The sequence below is a fragment of the Bufo gargarizans genome, chromosome 3, assembly GCF_014858855.1.
Source record: "Bufo gargarizans isolate SCDJY-AF-19 chromosome 3, ASM1485885v1, whole genome shotgun sequence".
Lineage (NCBI taxonomy): Eukaryota > Metazoa > Chordata > Amphibia > Anura > Bufonidae > Bufo > Bufo gargarizans.
Genome location: NC_058082.1, coordinates 531,658,686 through 531,683,277, shown reverse-complemented (window position 1 = coordinate 531,683,277; position 24,592 = coordinate 531,658,686). Strand labels below are relative to the sequence as shown.

At 45.6% G+C, this 24,592-nt stretch overlaps 1 protein-coding gene across 3 annotated transcripts in view; it reads left to right on the top strand.

The window, feature by feature from the left end:
- Positions 1 to 16,338, top strand: part of HASPIN (histone H3 associated protein kinase) — a 134,966-nt gene extending 118,628 nt beyond the window's left edge. For all 3 annotated transcript variants that reach the window (XM_044284045.1, XM_044284042.1, XM_044284043.1), the window contains 6 exons: positions 7,410 to 7,501; positions 7,918 to 7,997; positions 10,620 to 10,708; positions 10,779 to 10,921; positions 11,016 to 11,118; positions 15,709 to 16,338. In XM_044284045.1, coding sequence (XP_044139980.1) covers positions 7,410 to 7,501; positions 7,918 to 7,997; positions 10,620 to 10,708; positions 10,779 to 10,921; positions 11,016 to 11,118; positions 15,709 to 15,916 — 715 coding nt within the window. In that variant the 3' untranslated portion in view covers positions 15,917 to 16,338. The remainder of the gene's footprint in view (positions 1 to 7,409; positions 7,502 to 7,917; positions 7,998 to 10,619; positions 10,709 to 10,778; positions 10,922 to 11,015; positions 11,119 to 15,708) is intronic.
- Positions 16,339 to 24,592: the final 8,254 nt, after the last annotated feature.

Below are 24,592 nucleotides of genomic sequence, written 5' to 3'. Positions count from 1 at the left end.
ATAACCTGAATACTACAGTCCTGTATAGTATATCTTCGATGTACTATAATAACCTGAATACTACTCTTCGGTATAGTATATCCTCCATGTACTATAATAACCTGAATACTACAGTCTGGTATAGTATATCCTCCATGTACTATAATAACCTGAATACTACAGTCTGGTATAGTATATCCTCCATGTACTATAATAACCTGAATACTACAGTCCGGTATAGTATATCCTCCATGTACTATAAAAACCTGAATACTACAGTCCAGTATAGTATATCTTCGATGTACTATAATAACCTGAATACTACAGTCCAGTATAGTATATCTTCGATGTACTATAATAACCTGAATACTACAGTCCAGTATAGTATATCTTCAATGTACTATAATAACCTGAATACTACTGTTCGGTATAGTATATCCTCCATGTAGTATAATAACCTGAATACTACAGTTCGGTATAGTATATCCTCCATGTACTATAATAACCTGAATACTACAGTCCAGTATATCCTCCATGTACTATAATAACCTGAATACTACAGTCCGGTATAGTATATCCTCCATGTACTATAATAACCTGAATATTACAGTCCGGTATAATATATCCTCCACGTGCTAAAATAACCTGAATACTACAGTCCGGTATAGTATATCCTCCACGTGCTATAATAACCTGAATACTACAGTCCGGTATAGTATATCCTCCATGTACTATAATAACCTGAATACTATAGTCCGGTATAGTATATCCTTCACGTGCTATAATAACCTGAATACTACAGTCGGTATAGTATATCCTCCACGTACTATAATAACCTGAATACTACTGTTCGGTATAGTATATCCTCCATGTAGTATAATAACCTGAATACTACAGTTCGGTATAGTATATCCTCCATGTACTATAATAACCTGAATACTACAGTCCAGTATATCCTCCATGTACTATAATAACCTGAATACTACAGTCCGGTATAGTATATCCTCCATGTACTATAATAACCTGAATACTACAGTCCGGTATAATATATCCTCCACGTGCTAAAATAACCTGAATACTACAGTCCGGTATAGTATATCCTCCACGTGCTATAATAACCTGAATACTACAGTCCGGTATAGTATATCCTCCATGTACTATAATAACCTGAATACTATAGTCCGGTATAGTATATCCTCCACGTACTATAATAACCTGAATACTACAGTCCAGTATAGTATATCCTTCACGTGCTATAATAACCTGAATACTACAGTCGGTATAGTATATCCTCCACGTACTATAATAACCTGAATACTACTGTTCGGTATAGTATATCCTCCATGTAGTATAATAACCTGAATACTACAGTCCGGTATAGTACATCCTCCATGTACTATAATAACCTGAATACTATAGTCCGGTATAGTATATCCTTCACGTGCTATAATAACCTGAATACTATAGTCCGGTATAGTATATCCTTCACGTACTATAATACCCTGAATACTACAGTCCAGTATAGTATATCCTCCATGTACTATAATAACCTGAATACTACAGTCCGGTATAGTATATCCTCCATGTACTATAATAACCTGAATACTACAGTCCGGTATAATATATCCTCCACGTGCTATAATAACCTGAATACTATAGTCCGGTATAGTATATCCTCCACGTACTATAATAACCTGAATACTACAGTCCGGTATAGTACATCCTCCATGTACTATAATAACCTGAATACTATAGTCCGGTATAGTATATCCTTCACGTGCTATAATAACCTGAATACTATAGTCCGGTATAGTATATCCTTCACGTACTATAATAACCTGAATACTACAGTCCAGTATAGTATATCCTCCATGTACTATAATAACCTGAATACTACAGTCTGGTATAGTATAGCCTCCATGTACTATAATAACCTGAATACTACAGTCCAGTATAGTATATCCTCCATGTACTATAATAACCTGAATACTACAGTCCAGTATAGTATATCCTCCACGTACTATAATAACCTGAATACTACAGTCCGGTAAAGTATATCCTCCACGTACTATAATAACATTAGTACTACAGTCCGGTATAGTATATCCTCCATGTACTATAATAACCTGAATACTCCAGTCCAGTATAGTATATCCTCCATGTACTATAATAACCTGAATACTACAGTCCAGTATAGTATATCCTCCACGTACTATAATAACCTGAATACTACAGTCCGGTAAAGTATATCCTCCACGTACTATAATAACATTAGTACTACAGTCCGGTATAGTATATCCTCCATGTACTATAATAACCTGAATACTCCAGTCCTGTATAGTGTATCCTCCATGTACTATAGTAACCTGAATACTACAGTCCAGTATAGTGTATCCTCCATGTACTATAATAACCTGAATACTACAGTCCAGTATAGTATATCCTCCATGTACTATAATAACCTGAATACTACAGTCCGGTAAAGTATATCCTCCACGTACTATAATAACATTAGTACTACAGTCCGGTATAGTATATCCTCTGTGTAATTCACTGGAATTTTATTTTTTAGGGTATACGTCTCAGAAAATGAGGACGCTGAAACTAATATACTTTATTAATACTGGTTAAAACCAGGGGGAATGTATAACATAATTCACTCATATATAAAATCTTCGATCAAAGATGCCTAATAATGGGGTTGGGTATATTTTGCACGCCCAATGCCGCTATTGAGGTGGATTACAAAACAAAGTAGGGTGGACGGTGTCTGTAGGTAAGTATGAGAGCACCTACTGGTCCGTATTCTGCTCACTAGGGTATGACCAGCTCCCACAGACTGACCCCTTATATATGTTACCCACCGGCTGGTTATTTGTGACAACAAACAGCCAAAATGGGAATGCTCTCAAGACCCCTCCCCACCGCTAACAAAAGCTCCCATATCTGCTGCGTCACATGCTCGACGCGATTCATCAAAGAATCCTCAGGAGCGGATGGAAAGCAAAGTAGAAGAGCAAGTAGTGGAAACATATGGTGCCAGACGGGTGTTGTGTGCCAGCACCTCCGGCTCTATAGCGGCCGCGGAAACTGCCGGGAGCAGCCACACCCCCTGGAAGAGTGAAGAACATGCGGCCAATAGGATGTAAATATCATAATTTAGAAGTTAGGTGGTGACGTCATAGTATTTGGGCAAGTGGAACTTTAGATGTAGCCAGCCATTTAAGATGCAACATAGTAACGACCAAAAGATCAGAGACAATGTACATGAACAGAAGCCTCTATAAAGAACAGCTGTGCAGGACAAGTCAGTAACTGGGCTGTGACAGAATGTTTGGAAAAGGAGGGAAGATACCAGAAGAAAGAGAGAGGTTGAAAATCTTAGGTAAGTAGCGAGAGTCTGGGTGAGAGATTGGAGGAGGTGTGAGGGAATAGGCTCACTAATGCAGATGGTAAGGCGAGAAGAAGCGATGATCCTGGAGAGGGACTGGAGGAGGTGTAAGGGAGTAGGTTCACTAATGCAGATGGTAAGGCGAGAAGAAGCGATGATCCTGGAGAGGGACTGGTGGAGGTGTAAGGGAGTAGGTTCACTAATGCAGATGGAAAGGCAAGAAGAAGGGATCATCCTGGAGAGGGACTGGAGGAGGTGGGAGGGAATAGGTTCACTTAATGCAGATGGTAAGGCGAGAAGAAGCGATGATCCTGGAGAGGGACTGGAGGAGGTGTAAGGGAGTAGGTTCACTAATGCAGATGGTAAGGCGAGAAGAAGCGATGATCCTGGAGAGGGACTGGTGGAGGTGTAAGGGAGTAGGTTCACTAATGCAGATGGTAAGGCGAAAAGAAGCGATGATCCTGGTGAGGCACTGGAGGAGGTGTGAGGGAATAGGTTCACTTAATGCAGATGGTAAGGCAAGAAGAAGCGATGATCCTGGAGAGGGACTGGAGGAGGTGTAAGGGAGTAGGTTCACTAATGCAGATGGTAAGGCGAGAAGAAGCGATGATCCTGGAGAGGGACTGGTGGAGGTGTAAGGGAGTAGGTTCACTAATGCAGATGGTAAGGCGAAAAGAAGCGATGATCCTGGTGAGGCACTGGAGGAGGTGTGAGGGAATAGGTTCACTTAATGCAGATGGTAAGGCAAGAAGAAGGGACCATCCTGGAGAGGGACTGGAGGAGGTGTGAGGGAATAGGTTCACTAATGCAGATGGTAAGGCAAGAAGAAGTGATCATCCTGGAGAGGGACTGGAGGAGGTGTGAAGGAATAGGGTCAGTAGCTCATGCAGTACTGTAGCTCGAAAAAAGCGAAGTCCGGAAGTAGGCTGAAGGAGTTGTCAGGATATAGGATCGGTAGTGCAGGTAGTAGAACGAAAAGAAAAAAAGGATCTTGGAGACTTCTGTGACTGGGTTGAATATAAAAAGTGAAACATAGGAGGTGCTGGAGGGAATGGGACTGATGATTTCTGTAGAATGGGGGATGATTTCATGCCAGATGTTTTAAATTTTCTCTATAAAGAAGGTGGCCAGATCTTCAGCACAGAGGTCTGTAGTAGGCGCCTACACATTAGAACTTTGGATTGGGTGAAAAGTTTTATTTTTTTATTATTGGATAGTGAAGAGATCACATTTATGAATTGGATCTGTTGGTGCGGTGAGAATTTTCTGGTGTATGAGCTTTTCTCCATAGGCGTTTACCACTCTTGTAGCATCACTGGAGAACGCAAGTTTGAGGTGTATGCCAGGGTTGCTTTTGTCTCTATTGGGAATTTCTGATTTTAGAGGTGCTACTTCAGAGGATATTATTATTATTATTAATATTATTATTATTATTATAGTGTTTTGCAGCCAGAACAATACAGGAGACGGAAGAGATTGGGGACATTGCTGACTATAGAGAGTCTGTACGTTTATGAGGGTCAATGGATTTCTGAATGTGTGATAAGCAGGAGTGTGGTGAGATGGGTGAGGACTTGTGACTGTGAGATGGATGAGGACTTGTGACTGTGAGATGGATGAGGACTTGTGACTGTGAGATGGGTGGGGACTTGTGACTGTGAGATGGGTGAGGACTTGTGACTGTGAGATGGGTGAGGACTTGTGACTGTGAGATGGGTGAGGACTTGTGACTGTGAGATGGGTGAGGACTTGTGACTGTGAGATGGGTGAGGACTTGTGACTGTGAGATGGGTGAGGACTTGTGACTGTGAGATGGGTGAGGACTTGTGACTGTGAGATGGGTGAGGACTTGTAACTGTGAGATGGGTGAGGACTTGTGACTGTGAGATGGGTGAGGACTTGTGACTGTGAGATGGGTGAGGACTTGTGACTGTGAGATGGGTGAGGACTTGTGACTGTGAGATGGGTGAGGACTTGTGGACTGTGAGATGGGTGAGGACTTGTGACTGTGAGATGGGTGAGGACTTGTGACTGTGAGATGGGTGAGGACTTGTGACTGTGAGATGGGTGAGGACTTGTGACTGAGATGGGTGAGGACTTGTGACTGTGAGATGGGTGAGGACTTGTGACTGTGAGATGGGTGAGGACTTGTGACTGTGAGATGGGTGAGGACTTGTGACTGTGAGATGGGTGAGGACTTGTGACTGTGAGATGGGTGAGGACTTGTGACTGTGAGATGGGTGAGGACTTGTGACTGTGAGATGGGTGAGGACTTGTGACTGTGAGATGGGTGAGGACTTGTGACTGTGAGATGGGTGAGGACTTGTGACTGTGAGATGGGTGAGGACTTGTGGACTGTGAGATGGGCGAGGACTTGTGAACTGTGGGATGGGTGAAGACTGAGATGGGTGAGGACTTGTGACTGTGAGATGGGTGAGGACTTGTGACTGTGAGATGGGTGAGGACTTGTGACTGTGAGATGGGTGAGGACTTGTGAACTGTGGGATGGGTGAGGACTTGTGAACTGTGGGATGGGTGAGGACTTGTGAACTGTGGGATGGGCGAGGACTTGTGAACTGTGGGATGGGCGAGGACTTGTGAACTGTGGGATGGGCGAGGACTTGTGAACTGTGGGATGGGCGAGGACTTGTGAACTGTGGGATGGGCGAGGACTTGTGAGAGAGAGATGGTTGTGGTCAGAGAGCGGAAAGGAGAGTTAGTAATGTCAGAAACAGAGCAGAGGCAGAAGACCAGAAGAAGTGTATTCCCGCCTTTGTGTCTAAGAATTAAAGTTGTGAAAGGCAATGGAGGAGGTTGCAGATATAAGCTGGGGGGATTGGGCTATAGGGAGGTCAATGGCGCCCAAAATAAAAGTAGGTAATTCTGAAGCCAAGCAGCAAAGTGATCCAGAAACTGGGTGAGTGATCCAGGGGGTTGGTATACAAGCACTGCAGTCAGGGAGAGTAGGTGGAAGACTCTGAGGGTCAGCCCTCAAGAGATGGGGATATGAGTGATTGTACTGGGTAAATGACCTAGAAGGTGCATTGTGAGGAAAGAAGAATCCACCACCATATCTGTTCTCAGGTCTGCTGGTATGAGAAAGGTGAAGGCCACCATAATAAAGAGCAGCAGGGGATGCAGTGTCAGATTGCTGAAGCCAAGTTTTGGTGAGGGCCAGCAGGTTAAGAGAATTAGAAAGAAAGAAGTCATTGATGTAGGGGAGTTACACACGGACTGCGGATTCCAGCGCGCATAAGGTTTGCAGGGTTTCTGTAGATTGAGAAGAAGCAGATGGACCAGGGTTAGGAGAGGTGTCCCCCAAAGCTCAAAGCAGAAGAATGACGAGAAATCGAAAGTAGTTCACTGGTTTTTAAGAGTGTGTTGTTGTTTTTTTGTGCTGCACACTGGGACATAATGGGTTAAGTCTATTCAGAAAGGTGAATCATGCATGAGCTGTACAGTGGGGAGGGAAGGAGAGAGGATGGAATGGAGGGGTAACAGGGCGGTACTTGTGGAGGAAGACGGCCCCTGAAGATCTCACTATCTGGTTCCTGCTGTAACTGCCAGAAGCCTCATGTGTTCTGTGGTCTGCAGAATATGGATGACTTCCCCCTTTCACACGGGCGAGTTTTCAGCGCGGGTACAATGCGTGAGGTGCACTGAATCTGGACCCATTCATTCCTAAGGGGCTGTGCACATGAGCAGTGATTTTTCACTTGTGCGTTGCATGAAAATCGCAGCATGCTCTATATTGTGCGTTTTTCACGCAATGCAGGCCCCATAGAAGTGAATGGGACTGCGTGAAAATCGCAAGCAAGTGCGGATGCGGTGCGATTTTTACGCATGGTTGCTAGGAGACTATCGGGATGATTTTTGCGGACCTGTTGTCTTTAAAGGGTCTGCATTTTGCGGCCAAGTATTGGATCAGTTCTATTTTATTTATTAAGTGGACATACAGATGCAACATGGATGTCACCCATATTTTGCAGATCCTCTATGTAATGGCCAGATGGGGCTATAATTCTCCTCTCACCCACAGAGCTCACTGTGTGCAGGGTTCGTATCCACCGGAGTTACTTTCAGCGTGGGACACGTTTGCCGAAGAGAAGGGAACAGAGAATGAGCGGCCCGGTAAGACTACCCCTCCAACACTGGGGGCCCCTGCTATGCCAGTATGGCACTTGTGCTGCTCCATTTCAGGTTCTGTTATTAGATGGGCCCAAGCTACTTCTGAAAGGAGATGCTTAAAGCAGCATCAAGTCAGATGAGGTGGACGTTGATGTAATGTTCGGTATCTGCACAGAGCGACCCCTGATTGTGGGGGGACCATTTCCAGTGATTAGTCTGAGAATTACATCAGATACTAGTGAGAAAATCCCAGTAAAGAGTTCTTACAGATGAGCTGTAACAGTGGTCTCCATCCTTTGGCACTCCTGTTGTTGTGGAACTACAACTCCCAGCGTGTCCTAGCGCTTTGATGAGCTACTGGTTGCAAACTGTTGTCCCCAGTGCCTCTTTCTCTATTGCCATTTCTTTGCTTCCTCCAGACTTGTTTGGACCTGAGCAGCTCTTTATGATCTTGGAGTTTGAGTTTGGTGGAGAAGACCTTGAGCGAATAAGTTCAAAGGTGAGTGATGATGAAATGCTAACGGGTCTAGCCTGGATTGATGGCCTATTCTGAAGTCAAGTGCTGATGAAATGCTAACGGGTCTAGCCTGGATTGATGGCCTATTCTGAAGTCAAGTGCTGATGAAATGCTAACGGGTCTAGCCTGGATTGATGGCCTATTCTTAAGTCAAGTGCTGATGAAATGCTAACGGGTCTAGCCTGGATTGATGGCCTATTCTGAAGTCAAGTGCTGGTGAAATGGTAACGGGTCTAGCCTGGATTGATGGCCTATTCTGAAGTCAAGTGCTGATGAAATGCTAACGGGTCTAGCCTGGATTGATGGCCTATTCTTATTTCAAGTGCTGATGAAATGCTAACGGGTCTAGCCTGGATTGATGGCCTATTCTGAAGTCAAGTGATGATGAAATGCTAACGGGTCTAGCCTGGATTGATGGCCTATTCTTAAGTCAAGTGCTGATGAAATGCTAACGGGTCTAGCCTGGATTGATGGCCTATTCTGAAGTCAAGTGCTGGTGAAATGGTAACGGGTCTAGCCTGGATTGATGGCCTATTCTGAAGTCAAGTGCTGATGAAATGCTAACGGGTCTAGCCTGGATTGATGGCCTATTCTGAAGTCAAGTGCTGATGAAATGCTAACGGGTCTAGCCTGGATTGATGGCCTATTCTTTTTTCAAGTGCTGATGAAATGGTAACGGGTCTAGCCTGGATTGATGGCCTATTCTGAAGTCAGGTGCTGATGAAATGGTAACTGGTCTAGCCTGGATTGATGGCCTATTAAGTCAAGTGCTGATGAAATGCTAACTGGTCTAGCCTGGATTGATGGCCTATTCTGAAGTCAAGTGCTGATGAAATGCTAACGGGTCTAGCCTGGATTGATGGCCTATTCTTATTTCAAGTGCTGATGAAATGCTAACTGGTCTAGCCTGGATTGATGGCCTATTCTTATTTCAAGTGCTGATGAAATGCTAACGGGTCTAGCCTGGATTGATGGCCTATTCTTATTTCAAGTGCTGATGAAATGGTAACGGGTCTAGCCTGGATTGATGGCCTATTCTTATTTCAAGTGCTGATGAAATGGTAACGGGTCTAGCCTGGATTGATGGCCTATTAATTCAAGTGCTGATGAAATGGTAACGGGTCTAGCCTGGATTGATGACTTAAGAATAGGCCAAGTGCTGATGAAATGGTAACGGGTCTAGCCTGGATTGATGACTTAAGAATAGGCCAAATGCTGATGAAATGGTAACGGGTCTAGCCTGGATTGATGACTTAAGAATAGGCCAAGTGCTGATGAAATGGTAACGGGTCTAGCCTGGATTGATGACTTAAGAATAGGCCTAGTGCTGATGAAATGGTAACGGGTCTGGCCTGGATTGATGACTTAAGAATAGGCCAAGTGCTCATGAAATGGTAACGGGTCTGGCCTGGATTGATGGCCTATTAATTCAAGTGCTGATGAAATGCTAACGGGTCTAGCCTGGATTGATGACTTAAGAATAGGCCAAGTGCTGATGAAATGGTAACGGGTCTGGCCTGGATTGATGACTTAAGAATAGGCCAAGTGCTGATGAAATGGTAACGGGTCTAGCCTGGATTGATGACTTAAGAATAGGCCAAGTGCTGATGAAATGGTAACGGGTCTAGCCTGGATTGATGACTTAAGAATAGGCCAAGTGCTGATGAAATGGTAACGGGTCTAGCCTGGATTGATGACTTAAGAATAGGCCTAGTGCTGATGAAATGGTAACGGGTCTGGCCTGGATTGATGACTTAAGAATAGGCCAAGTGCTCATGAAATGGTAACGGGTCTGGCCTGGATTGATGGCCTATTAATTCAAGTGCTGATGAAATGCTAACGGGTCTAGCCTGGATTGATGACTTAAGAATAGGCCAAGTGCTGATGAAATGGTAACGTGTCTGGCCTGGATTGATGGCCTATTTTTAAGTCAAGTGCTGCGAGAGTTGCAGCCCCTTTAGACAGCTGATCGGCCCCCACTGATCTAATATTGATGGCCTATCCTACGGATAAGGCTACTTTCACACTGGTGTTTTGGCTTTCCATTTGTGAGATCCGTTCAGGGCTCAGTGGTCCAAAACAGATCAGTTTTGCCCTAATGCATTCTGAATGGATAAGGATCCGCTCAGAATGCCTCAGTTTGCCTCCGATCAGTCTCCATTCCGCTTTGGAGGCTGCAAGCTGCGTTTTGGTATCCGTCTGACGAAACTGAGCCAAACGTTTTTCTATGACACAATCTGGCACAATAGAAAGCTATGTTAAAGATAATACAAACGGATCCATTTTGAACGGATGCATGCGGTTGTATTATGTGAACAGATCCGTCTGTGCAGATCCATGACGGATCCGCACCATACGCAAGTGTGAAAGTAGCCTAAACCATCAGATTTCAGAGGCTGTATAAGCCCTATAATTTTACACTACAGTTTCCTATTAAGTGGTAGCTACATAAAAAAGAAAACTGAACTGGGGACATCAGAGCTTGTGGACGAGAACAGTTCTGGACATGTTCATGTTGCCCTTAGGAGCCAGTCAGCTCTGCCACTTTCTGAGGCCCAAGGTGGTCCTAGCCTTAGTCATTTATGGTACATCGTATCTTCCCAGCTGCCGTCTGTCGCTGCCTCCCGTAGTATCCTGCACCAGGTGACTGCCGCCCTGGCCGTGGCTGAAGAAGAGCTGAGATTTGAGCACAGGTATTTGTCTTCAGATGTTCTCTGCCATCTCCACCTTGTCCAGCATCTGATTCCTTTTCTTGGTTTTAAGGGATTTACACTGGGGCAATCTCCTGATTGAGAAGTCGCCATCTTGCACTATGTCAATATCTTTGAATGGTGAGATATTTGACATTCCCAATGCTGGGATACAGGTGAAGATCATTGACTACACTCTGTCTCGCCTGGACAAAGGTGTGTACTCCAGACCGTACATCTTCAGCTTCTCATGAATGTAGAAATGGCTATGGCTTGTACAAACCTGCATTTTCTTTTCTATATTCTTCAGATGGACTTACCGTGTTCTGTGATCTGTCCACGGATGAGGAGCTTTTCCTGGGAGAGGGAGATCTACAGTTTGATGTGTATAGAATGATGAGACAAGAGAACCAGTAAGTGATTGACAAGACTCTCCCACCTGTCATGAGGTTCTTGAACTAGGTCCCTCAGTCTATGCCGTCTGCCAGAAGTGTGACTTTTCCTCCGTGCTCTCAGGAGTCGCTTGTTTTCATGCCTCTTCTCCTTCCCATCTCATTGACATTTTTATTTCTGTTTCGGTCCTTTGATTTCCTATATCCCCATGGACTTTTCTGTTGATTATCCATTGACTATATTTGCAGGAAGTTTAGCTGATTAGAAAGCTGCATGTCCTTGTCTGAAATGTATTGTAATGGCATAAATAGTCTGAAAGTTGATTTTCACTTTATCAGCCATGTAACAAGCCATGAGGCTCTTCAGTAAACGCTGAGTGACCGATCGGGGAAGCGTGGCTAGGAAGTGTACTGAGCCATGAGGGTCTTCAGTAAACACTGAGTATCTGATCGGGGAAGGGTGGCTAGGAAGGGTACCAAGCCATGAGGCTCTTCAGTAAGCGCTGAGTGACCGATCGGGGAAGGGTGGCTAGGAAGGGTACCAAGCCATGAGGCTCGTCAGTAAACGTTGAGTATCTGATTGGGGAAGGATGGCTAGGAAGTGTAAAGAGTCATGAGTCTCTTCATTAAGTGCTGAGTGATCGATCGAGGAAGTGTGGCTAGGGAGTATACCGAACCATGAGGCTCTAAAGTAAGTGCTGAGGGACTGATCGGGAAAGAGTGGCTAGGAAAGGTACCAAGCCATAAGGCTCTAAAGTAAGCGCTGAGTAGCTGGTCGTGCAAGAGTCGCTAGGAAGTGTACCGAACCATGAGTCTCTTCAGTAAGCGCTGAGTGACCGATCGGGGAAGGGTGGCTAGGAAGGGTACCAAGCCATGAGGCTCGTCAGTAAACGTTGAGTATCTGATTGGGGAAGGATGGCTAGGAAGTGTATAGAGTCATGAGTCTCTTCATTAAGTGCTGAGTGATCGATCGAGGAAGTGTGGCTAGGGAGTATACCGAACCATGAGGCTCTAAAGTAAGCGCTGAGTGACTGATCAAGGAAGGGTGGCTAGGAAGTGTACCGAACCATGAGGCTCTAAAGTAAGCGCTGAGTAGCTGGTCGGGGAAGAGTGGCTAGGAAGTGTACCGAACCATGAGTCTCTTCAGTAAGCGCTGAGTGACTGATCAAGGAAGGGTGGCTAGGAAGTGTACCGAGCCATGGGGCTCTAAAGTAAGCACTGAGTGACTGATCAGGTAAGGGTGGCTAGGAAATGTACCGAACCATGAGGCTCTTCAGTAAGCACTGAGTGACTGATGAGGGAAGGGTGGCTAGGAAGTGTACTGAGCCATGAGGCTCTAAAGTAAGCGCTGAGTGACTGATCAGGGGAGGGTGGCTAGGAAGTGTACCGAGCCATGAGGGTCTTCAGTAAGCGCTGAGTAGCTGGTCGTGCAAGAGTCACTAGGAAGTGTACCGAGCCATGAAGGTCTTCAGTAAGCACTGAGTGACTGATCAGGGGAGGGTGGCTAGGAAGTGTACCGAGCCATGAGGGTCTTCAGTAAGCGCTGAGTAGCTGGTCGTGCAAGAGTCGCTAGGAAGTGTACCGAGCCATGAGGGTCTTCAGTAAGCGCTGAGTAGCTGGTCGTGCAAGAGTCGCTAGGAAGTGTACCGAGCCATGAGGGTCTTCAGTAAGCGCTTAGTAGCTGGTCGTGCAAGAGTCGCTAGGAAGTGTACCGAGCCATGAGGGTCTTCAGTAAGCGCTGAGTAGCTGGTCGTGCAAGAGTCGCTAGGAAGTGTACCGAGCCATGAGGGTCTTCAGTAAGCGCTGAGTAGCTGGTCGGGGAAGGGTGGCTAGGAAGGCTAACAAGCAATTATGCTCTTCAGTAATTGCTTAGTGACTGATCGGGGAGTGGCTAGGAAGGGTACCAAAACATGAGACTTTTCAGTAAGCGCTGAGTAGCTGGTCGTGCAAGAGTCGCTAGGAAGTGTACCGAGCCATGAGGGTCTTCAGTAAGCGCTGAGTAGCTGGTCGTGCAAGAGTCGCTAGGAAGTGTACCGAGCCATGAGGGTCTTCAGTAAGCGCTGAGTAGCTGGTCGTGCAAGAGTCGCTAGGAAGTGTACCGAGCCATGAGGGTCTTCAGTAAGCGCTGAGTAGCTGGTCGTGCAAGAGTCGCTAGGAAGTGTACCGAGCCATGAGGGTCTTCAGTAAGCGCTGAGTAGCTGGTCGGGGAAGGGTGGCTAGGAAGGCTAACAAGCAATTATGCTCTTCAGTAATTGCTTAGTGACTGATCGGGGAGTGGCTAGGAAGGGTACCAAAACATGAGACTGTTCAGTAAGCGATGAGTAACTGGTCGGAGAAGGGTTGCTAGGAAGTGTACCAAGCCATGAGGCTCTTCTGTAAGTGCTGAGTTACTGATCAAGGAAGGGTGGCTAGGAAGTGTACCGAGCCATGAGGCTTTTCAGTAAGTGCTGAGTGACTGATTGGGAAAGGGTGGCTATGCAGTGGTCTGGTTTGGGGTGGCCCCAACTCTACGCTGGGTCCCCTGGACACCGTCAAGGTGTCACTACAAGTTGCTGCTCTCCGGAAGAGATGGTAAGGTGTGGTGCACCCCAATGGTAAATAAGTCCAGAGAGTCAGGGTCTGCAGTAAACCAGGGGGCTTCTTTACTGGAGGGATTCAGGTACTATTAGCCGTCAGTAAGGGTACAGAGGGGAGGTAACCAGTTGAGGGGGTGTACCTGCACAGACAGACACTATCCAATCAGTGCTGCCTTTTTCAGACTGTGCAGGTACACCCCCCACCCCAACTGGTTACCTCCCCTCTGTACCCTAACTGAAGGCTAATAGCAATTCATTCTTAACTTCTAGTAAAATAATAAAGGAATGGTACTACATGGAGTCATAAGAATAGATGCTCCAGAATTGTTAGTATGTGGGGAATGTATGAAGTTATTAAAACGGGAAGGTCAGGAGCGGTGAAAGGTCCACTTTAACTTTGCATAGGGGATATAGGCAAATGACAAAATACTCCCTGCTCCAGGACACTACAGCTGGGAAGGGTACCAAGCCGTGAGGCGGTTCAGTAAGTTCTGAGTTACTGATCGGGGAAAGGTGGCTAGGAAGTGTACCGAGCCTTGAGGCTCTTCTGTAACTGGTCGGGGAAGGGTGGCTAGGAAGTATACCGAGCCTTGAGGGTCTTCAGTAAGCGCTTAGTAACTGGTCGAGGAAGGGTGGCTAGGAAGTATACCGAGCCATGAGGCTCTTCAGTAAGTTCAGTAAGTGTTGAGTAACTGGTCGGGGAAGGGTGGCTAGAAAGGGTACTGAGCCATGAGGCCCTTCATAAGGTTCTGAGATACTGATTGGGGATGGGTGGCTAGGAAGTATGCCGAGCATTGAGGCTCTTCTGTAACCGCTGAGTAGCTGGTCGGGGAAGGGTGGCTAGAAAGGGTACCGAGCCATGAGGCTCTTTAGTAAGTTCTGAGCTACTGATCGGGGAAGAGTGGCTAGGAAATATACCAAGCCATGAGGCTCTTCAGTAAGTGTTGAGTGACTGATCAAGGAAGGCTGGCTAGGAAGTGTACCGAGCCATGAGGGTCTTCAGTAAGCGCTGAGTGACTGATCAGGCAAGGGTGGCTAGGAAGTGTACTGAGCCATGAGGCTCTAAAGTAAGCGCTGAGTGACTGATCAGGCAAGGGTGGCTAGGAAGTGTACCGAGCCATGAGGGTCTTCAGTAAGCGCTGAGTAGCTGGTCGTGCAAGAGTCGCTAGGAAGTGTACCGAGCCATGAGGGTCTTCAGTAAGCACTGAGTAGCTGGTCAGGGAAGGGTGGCTAGGAAGGCTAACAAGCCATTATGCTCTTCAGTAATTGCTTAGTGACTGATCTGGGAGTGGCTAGGAAGGGTACCAAAACATGAGACTTTTAAGTAAGCGCTGAGTAACTGGTCGGAGAAGGGTTGCTAGGAAGTGTACCAAGCCATGAGGCTCTTCTGTAAGTGTTGCGTTACTGATCAAGGAAGGGTGGCTAGGAAGTGTACCGAGCCATGAGGCTCTTCTGTAAGTGCTGAGTTACTGATCGAGGAAGGGTGGCTAGGAAGTGTACCGAGCTATGAGGCTCTTCTGTAAGTGCTGAGTTACTGATCGAGGAAGGGTGGCTAGGAAGTGTACCGAGCTATGAGGCTCTTCTGTAAGTGCTGAGTTACTGATCGAGGAAGGGTGGCTAGGAAGTATACCGAGCCATGAGGCTCTTCAGTAAGTTCAGTAAGTGTTGAGTAACTGGTTGGGGAAGGGTGGCTAGGAAGTATACCGAGCCTTGAGGCTGTTCTGTAACCACTGAGTAACTGGTCGGGGAAGGGTGGCTAGAAAGGGTACTGAGCCATGAGGCCCTTCATAAAGTTCTGAGCTACTGATTGGGGATGGGTGGCTAGGAAGTATGCCGAGCATTGAGGCTCTTAAGTAAGTGTTGAGTAACTGGTTGGGGAAGGGTGGCTAGGAAATATACCGAGCCATGAGGCTCTTAAGTAAGTGTTGAGTAACTGGTTGGGGAAGGGTGGCTAGGTCATTATGAGCTGACATGTACATCAGTGTCAAAGCTTTGTGTAAATCAAGACTTACTCTGATGTCCTCATTCCCTTCAGGAACGTCTGGTCCTCATATAAGCCGCATTCTAATGTCCTGTGGCTGCACTATCTGTGTGATAAGCTTCTTAGTGAAGTGAAGTATATAAAGAAGCCAACATCTGCCCCCCAGCGTCGGGAGCTGCGCCGACTGCAGGACTTCAGGAGAGAGGTGCGACACTTTGGATCTGCCACAGAAGTACTGAAGAGAAGTAGTCTCTTTAGGTGACCTAACCCTTGAATGCTCCCAGAAGTTTCCTCCAACCAGCGCCACTTACCCGTAAGGACTACTCCCGGAATCCGATGTGACTTAAGCCTCTGTATGTGCTCAGTTGGCAGTGCAAGGGGACAGCGCCATCTGATGGTCCTTGTGAGCTGGGCCACTTGATTTTATTTTGAACTGGTTGCTATAATTAAAGGTTCTCGAGTGTTAATGTTGGATCCTCCTGCTATTCGGCTTCCGTTGTATTAGGGATCCGCCAGTATTTTATCTTCTTATTGCTATGTATTTTTTATAATGTAAAGCACTGGACTGACCCGGTGTAGATGGGAGAGGACGGTCATATCCTTTGTACAGAAATCATTAGAAAGTGTTGGACTGAGGAGCATTCATGTCAATAAAGCAGAAGTCTCTTCTTTGGATTTTCAGCTCGTGGAAGTATTCATCCATGAGAAGTCGCCAGAGGTCGCACTAGATTTTTTCAAGAGTAAAAAGTGTGTGATGTATATATGTGTCTGTATGTGGTGCAGTGTGTGATGTATATATGTGTCTGTATGTGGTGCAGTGTGTGATGTATATATGTGTCTGTATGTGGTGCAGTGTGTGATGTATATATGTGTCTGTATGTGGTGCAGTGTGTGATGTATATATGTGTCTGTATGTGGTGCAGTGTGTGATGTATATATGTGTCTGTATGTGGTGCAGTGTGTGATGTATATATGTGTCTGTATGTGGTGCAGTGTGTGATGTATATATGTGTCTGTATGTGGTGCAGTGTGTGATGTATGTACTGCAGTGTGTGATGTATATATGTGTCTGTATGTGGTGCAGTGTGTGATGTATATATGTGTCTGTATGTGGTGCAGTGTGTGATGTATAGATGTGTCTGTATGTGGTGCAGTGTGTGATGTATATATGTGTCTGTATGTGGTGCAGTGTGTGATGTATATATGTGTCTGTATGTGGTGCAGTGTGTGATGTATAGATGTGTCTGTATGTGGTGCAGTGTGTGATGTATATATGTGTCTGTATGTGGTGCAGTGTGTGATGTATATATGTGTCTGTATGTGGTGCAGTGTGTGATGTATGTGGTGCAGTGTGTGATGTATATATGTGTCTGTATGTGGCGCAGTGTGTGATGTATGTACTGCAGTGTGTGATGTATATATGTGTCTGTATGTAGTGCAGTGTGTGATGTATATATGTGTCTGTATGTAGTGCAGTGTGTGATGTATATATGTGTCTGTATGTAGTGCAGTGTGTGATGTATATATGTGTCTGTATGTGGTGCAGTGTGTGATGTATGTGGTGCAGTATGTGATGTATATGTGTCTGTATGTGGTGCAGTGTGTGATGTATGTGGTGCAGTGTGTGATGTATGTACTGCAGTGTGTGATGTATATATGTGTCTGTATGTGGTGCAGTGTGTGATGTATGTGGTGCAGTGTGTGATGTATATATGTGTCTGTATGTGGTGCAGTGTGTGATGTATGTGGTGCAGTGTGTGATGTATATATGTGTCTGTATGTGGCGCAGTGTGGGATGTATATATGTGTCTGTATGTGGTGCAGTGTGTGATGTATATATGTGTCTGTATGTGGTGCAGTGTGTGATGTATAGATGTGTCTGTATGTGGTGCAGTGTGTGATGTATATATGTGTCTGTATGTGGTGCAGTGTGTGATGTATATATGTGTCTGTATGTGGTGCAGTGTGTGATGTACGTGGTGCAGTGTGTGATGTACGTGGTGCAGTGTGTGATGTATATATGTGTCTGTATGTGGCGCAGTGTGTGATGTATGTACTGCAGTGTGTGATGTATATATGTGTCTGTATGTAGTGCAGTGTGTGATGTATATATGTGTCTGTATGTAGTGCAGTGTGTGATGTATATATGTGTCTGTATGTGGTGCAGTGTGTGATGTATGTGGTGCAGTATGTGATGTATATATGTGTCTGTATGTGGTGCAGTGTGTGATGTATGTGGTGCAGTGTGTGATGTATGTACTGCAGTGTGTGATGTATATATGTGTCTGTATGTAGTGCAGTGTGTGATGTATATATGTGTCTGTATGTGGTGCAGTATGTGGTGCAGTGTGTGATGTATATATGTGTCTGTATATGGTGCAGTGTGTGATGTATGTGGTGCAGTGTGTGATGTATATATGTGTCTGTATGTGGCGCAGTGTGGGATGTATATATGTGTCTGTATGTAGTGCAGTGTGTGTTGTATAGATGTCTGTATGTGGTGCAGTGTGTGTGATGTATAGATGTGTCTGTATGTTGTGCAGTGTGTGATGTATATATGTGTCTGTATGTGGCGCAGTGTGGGATGTATATATGTGTCTGTATGTAGTGCAGTGTGTGTTGTATAGATGTCTGTATGTGGTGCAGTGTGTGTGATGTATAGATGTGTCTGTATGTTGTGCAGTGTGTGATGTATAGATGTGTCTGTATGTGGTGCAGTGTGTGATGTATATATGTGTCTGTATGTACTGCAGTGTGTGTTGTATAGATGTGTCTGTATGTGGTGCAGTATGTGATGTCTGTAGTGTGTGATTCCTGTATTGCAGTGTGTGTGTGATGCCTGTATTGCAGTGTGTGTGTGATGTCTGTATTGCAGTGTGTGTGTGATGTCTGTAGTGCAGTGTGTGATTTATGTGGCGCAGTGTGTGATGCATGTAGTGCGATGTCGGTGGTGCAGTGTTTGTGATGTCTGTAGTGCAGTGTATGGTGTAGGTGGCGCAGTGTGTGATGTCTGTAGTGCAGTGTGTGTGATATGAGGCGCAGTGTGTTGTAGGTGACACATCTGTGTGATGTATGTAGTGCAGTGTGTGGTGTAGGTGCTGCAGTGTGTGGTGTAGGTGCTGCAGTGTGTGATGTAGGTGCTGCAGTGTGTGATGTAGGTGCTGCAGTGTGTGATGTAGGTGCTGCAGTGTGTGATGTAGGTGCTGCAGTGTGTGATGTAGGTGCTGCAGTGTTTGGTGTAGGTGCTGCAGTGTGTGGTGTAGGTGCTGCAGTGTGTGGTGTAGGTGCTGCAGTGTGTGATGTAGGTGCTGCAGTGTGTGGTGTAGGTGCTGCAGTGTGTGGTGTAGGTGCTGCAGTGTGTGATGTAGGTGCTGCAGTGTGTGATGTAGGTGCTGCAGTGTGTGATGTAGGTGCTGCAGTGTGTGGTGTTGGTGCTGCAGTGTGTGATGTAGGTGCTGCAGTGTGTGATGTAGGTGCTGCAGTGTGTGATGTAGGTGCTGCAGTGTGTGATGTAGGTGCTGCAGTGTGTGATGTAGGTGCTGCAGTGTGTGATGTAGGTGCTGCAGTGTGTGATTTATGTGGCGCGATGTGTGTGGTGTAGGTGGCGGTGTGTGTGATGTATGTAGTGCGGTGTGTTGTGTATGAGGCGGTGTTTGTGATATCTGTAGTGCATTGTGTGGTGTAGGAGGCGCAGTGTGTGATGTCTGTAGTGCATTGTGTGGTGTAGGAGGCGCAGTGTGTGATGTCTGTCGTGCAGTGTATGTATTGCACTGTGTGGTGTATGTATTGCGCAGTGTGTGGTGTAGGAGGCGCAGAGTGTGATGTCTGTCGTGCAGTGTATGTATTGCACTGTGTGGTGTATGTATTGCGCAGTGTGTGGTGTAGGAGGCGCAGAGTGTGATGTCTGTAGTGCAGTGTATGTATTGCACTGTGTGGTGTATGTATTGCGCAGTGTGTGGTGTAGGAGGCGCAGAGTGTGATGTCTGTCGTGCAGTGTATGTATTGCACTGTGTGGTGTATGTATTGCGCAGTGTGTGGTGTAGGAGGCGCAGAGTGTGATGTCTGTAGTGCAGTGTATGTATTGCACTGTGTGGTGTATGTATTGCGCAGTGTGTGGTGTAGGAGGCGCAGAGTGTGAGGTCTGTCGTGCAGTGTATGTATTGCGCAGTGTGTGGTGTAGGAGGCGCAGTGTGTGATGTCTGTCGTGCAGTGTATGTATTGCGCAGTGTGTGGTGTAGGAGGCGCAGTGTGTGATGTCTGTAGTGATTACGCGCTGTTGCTGCTGTCACCTTGTTCTGCAGGTCCATCTTGATGTCCGGGCTGTAGTCTTCATCCCCACTGCTGCCATGTTTGCCGGAGTCCTCGGGCAGAGCCCCTGGCCCCTATTATAAAAGCAACCCCGGGGAGCCGGCCCCTCCTTCTTACTGTTGTTAAGATGATGATGGCAGCAATCCTCGGTTCTTATCCAGAGATTAAGTTTTATTCTGAGTATCAGGCCCAGATACAGCCAGGTTTATAGCTCTGAGGATGAAGGAACCGACTAATACCCCGGATGATGTCACCTCACTTCATTCACCTGCGCTGGTTTAGTAACATAGTTTATAAGGGCCCTTGCACACGACCATATGCTCTCCAAGATATACAGTCCGTGAACGGGCCATATGTCCCAGAACGGCATAGATCGTGCTGTGCACGTCGGACCACCCGCAGGGCTATCGTCTCGCACTCATATGTATCATTGTAATCTATGATGCTGTGCGCTCCCGTGTGCACGATCTATGCCGCTCTGGGACATATCGCCCGCTCACTGCCCGTGTATCTCGGAGGGCATACGGTCGTGTGCAAGAGCCCTAAGGCTGAAAAAAGCCCTTCGTCCATCCAGTTCGGCCTGTTATCCTGCAAGTTAAACCAGAGAGGCAAAAAACCTGTCAGGTAGAAGCCAATTTTCCACACTTTAGGGGAAGGAAATTCCTTCCCGACTCCAAACAGGCCTCAGAATAACTCCCTAGCTCAACGACCCCTCTCTAGTAGCTATAGCCTGTAATATTATTACACTCCAGAAATACATCCAGGCCCCTCCTGAATTCATATAGTGAACTCACCATCACCACCTCCTCAGGCAGAGAGTTCCATAGTCTCACTGCTCTTACCGTAAATAATCCATAGTCTCACTGCTCTTACCGTAAAGAGTCCATAGTCTCACTGCTCTTACAGTACAGAGTCCATAGTCTCACTGCTCTTACAGTATAGAGTCCATAGTCTCACTGCTCTTACAGTATAGAGTCCATAGTCTCACTGCTCTTACAGTAAAGAGTCCATAGTCTCACTGCTCTTACAGTATAGAGTCCATAGTCTCACTGCTCTTACAGTATAGAGTCCACAGTCTCACTGCTCTTACCGTATAGAGTCCACAGTCTCACTGCTCTTACAGTATAGAGTCCATAGTCTCACCGCTCTTACAGTAAAGAGTCCATAGTCTCACTGCTCTTACTGTAAAGAGTCCATAGTCTCACTGCTCTTACAGTAAAGAGTCCATAGTCTCACTGCTCTTACAGTACAGAGTCCATAGTCTCACTGCTCTTACAGTATAGAGCCCATAGTCTAACTGCTCTTACAGTAAAGAGTCCATAGTCTCACTGCTCTTACAGTACAGAGTCCATAGTCTCACTGCTCTTACAGTAAAGAGTCCATAGTCTCACTGCTCTTACAGTATAGAGTCCATAGTCTCACTGCTCTTACAGTATAGAGTCCATAGTATCACTGCTCTTACAGTATAGAGTCCATAGTCTCGCTGCTCTTACAGTATAGAGTCCATAGTCTCACTGCTCTTACAGTATAGAGTCCATAGTCTCACTGCTCTTACAGTAAAGAGTCCACAGTCTCACTGCTCTTACAGTATAGAGTCCACAGTCTCACTGCTCTTACAGTATAGAGTCCATAGTCTCACTGCTCTTACAGTATAGAGTCCATAGTCTCACTGCTCTTACAGTATAGAGTCCATAGTATCACTGCTCTTACAGTATAGAGTCCATAGTATCACTGCTCTTACAGTATAGAGTCCATAGTCTCACTGCTCTTACAGTACAGAGTCCATAGTCTCACTGCTCTTACAGTATAGAGTCCATAGTCTCACTGCTCTTACAGTATAGAGTCCATAGTCTCACTGCTCTTACAGTATAGAGTCCATAGTCTCACTGCTCTTACAGTATAGAGTCCATAGTCTCACTGCTCTTACAGTATAGAGTCCATAGTATCACTGCTCTTACAGTATAGAGTCCATAGTCTCACTGCTCTTACAGTATAGAGTCCATAGTTCTCTACAGTAAGTCATAGTCTCACTGCTCTTACAGTATAGAGTCCATAGTCTCACTGCTCTTACAGTATAGAGTCCATAGTCTCACTGCTCTTACAGTATAGAGTCCATAGTCTCACTGCTCTTACAGTATAGAGTCCATAGTCTCACTGCTCTTACAGTATAGAGTCCATAGTCTCACTGCTCTTACAGTATAGAGTCCATAGTCTCACTGCTCTTACAGTATAGAGTCCATAGTCTCACTGCTCTTACAGTATAGAGTCCATAGTCTCACTGCTCTTACAGTATAGAGTCCATAGTCTCACTGCTCTTACAGTATAGAGTCCATAGTCTCACTGCTCTTACAGTAAAGAGTCCATAGTCTCACTGCTCTTACAGTATAGAGTCCATAGTCTCACTGCTCTTACAGTAAAGAGTCCATAGTCTCACTGCTCTTACAGTATAGAGTCCATAGTCTCACTGCTCTTACCGTAAAGAGTCCATAGTCTCACTGCTCTTACAGTATAGAGTCCATAGTCTCACCGCTCTTACAGTAAAGAGTCCATAGTCTCACTGCTCTTACAGTAAAGAGTCCATAGTCTCACTGCTCTTACAGTATAGAGTCCATAGTCTCACTGCTCTTACCGTAAAGAGTCCATAGTCTCACTGCTCTTACAGTATAGAGCCCATAGTCTAACTGCTCTTACAGTAAAGAGTCCATAGTCTCACTGCTCTTACAGTACAGAGTCCATAGTCTCACTGCTCTTACAGTACAGAGTCCATAGTCTCACTGCTCTTACAGTATAGAGCCCATAGTCTAACTGCTCTTACAGTAAAGAGTCCATAGTCTCACTGCTCTTACAGTATAGAGTCCATAGTGTCACTGCTCTTACAGTATAGAGTCCATAGTCTCACTGCTCTTACCGTAAAGAGTCCATAGTCTCACTGCTCTTACAGTATAGAGTCCATAGTCTCACTGCTCTTACAGTACAGAGTCCATAGTCTCACTGCTCTTACAGTAAAGAGTCCATAGTCTCACTGCTCTTACAGTACAGAGTCCATAGTCTCACTGCTCTTACAGTAAAGAGTCCATAGTCTCACTGCTCTTACAGTATAGAGTCCATAGTCTCACTGCTCTTACAGTATAGAGTCCATAGTCTCGCTGCTCTTACAGTATAGAGTCCATAGTCTCACTGCTCTTACAGTATAGAGTCCATAGTCTCACTGCTCTTACAGTAAAGAGTCCACAGTCTCACTGCTCTTACAGTATAGAGTCCATAGTCTCACTGCTCTTACAGTATAGAGTCCATAGTCTCACTGCTCTTACAGTATAGAGTCCATAGTATCACTGCTCTTACAGTATAGAGTCCATAGTATCACTGCTCTTACAGTATAGAGTCCATAGTCTCACTGCTCTTACAGTACAGAGTCCATAGTCTCACTGCTCTTACAGTAAAGAGTCCATAGTCTCACTGCTCTTACAGTATAGAGTCCATAGTCTCACTGCTCTTACAGTATAGAGTCCATAGTCTCACTGCTCTTACAGTATAGAGTCCATAGTCTCACTGCTCTTACAGTATAGAGTCCATAGTCTCACTGCTCTTACAGTATAGAGTCCATAGTCTCACTGCTCTTACAGTATAGAGTCCATAGTATCACTGCTCTTACAGTATAGTCCATAGTATCACTGCTCTTACAGTATAGAGTCCATAGTCTCACTGCTCTTACAGTACAGAGTCCATAGTCTCACTGCTCTTACAGTAAAGAGTCCATAGTCTCACTACTCTTACAGTATAGAGTCCATAGTCTCACTGCTCTTACAGTATAGAGTCCATAGTCTCACTGTTCTTACAGTATAGAGTCCATAGTCTCACTGCTCTTACAGTAAAGAGTCCATAGTCTCACTGCTCTTACAGTATAGAGTCCATAGTCTCACTGCTCTTACAGTATAGAGTCCATAATCTCACTACTCTTACAGTATAGAGTCCATAGTCTCACTGCTCTTACAGTACAGAGTCCATAGTCTCACTGCTCTTACAGTAGAGTCCATAGTCTCACTGCTCTTACAGTAGAGTCCATAGTCTCACTGCTCTTACAGTAAAGAGCCCATAGTCTCGCTGCTCCTACCGTAAAGAGTCCATAGTCTCACTGCTCCTACCGTAAAGAGTCCATAGTCTCACTGCTCCTACCGTAAAGAGTCCATAGTCTCACTGCTCCTACCGTAAAGAGTCCATAGTCTCACTGCTCCTACCGTAAAGAGTCCATAGTCTCACTGCTCCTACCGTAAAGAGCCCATAGTCTCACCGCTCTTACAGTATAGAGTCCATAGTCTCACCGCTCTTACCGTAAAGAGTCCATAGTCTCACCGCTCTTACCGTAGAGTCCATAGTCTCACCGCTCTTACCGTAAAGAGTCCATAGTCTCACTGCTCTTACAGTAAAGAGTCCATAGTCTCACTGCTCTTACAGTAAAGAGTCCATAGTCTCACTGCTCTTACAGTAAGAGTCCATAGTCTCACTGCTCTTACAGTATAGAGTCCATAGTCTCACTGCTCCTACCGTAAAGAGTCCATAGTCTCACTGCTCCTACCGTAAAGAGTCCATAGTCTCACTGCTCCTACCGTAAAGAGTCCATAGTCTCACTGCT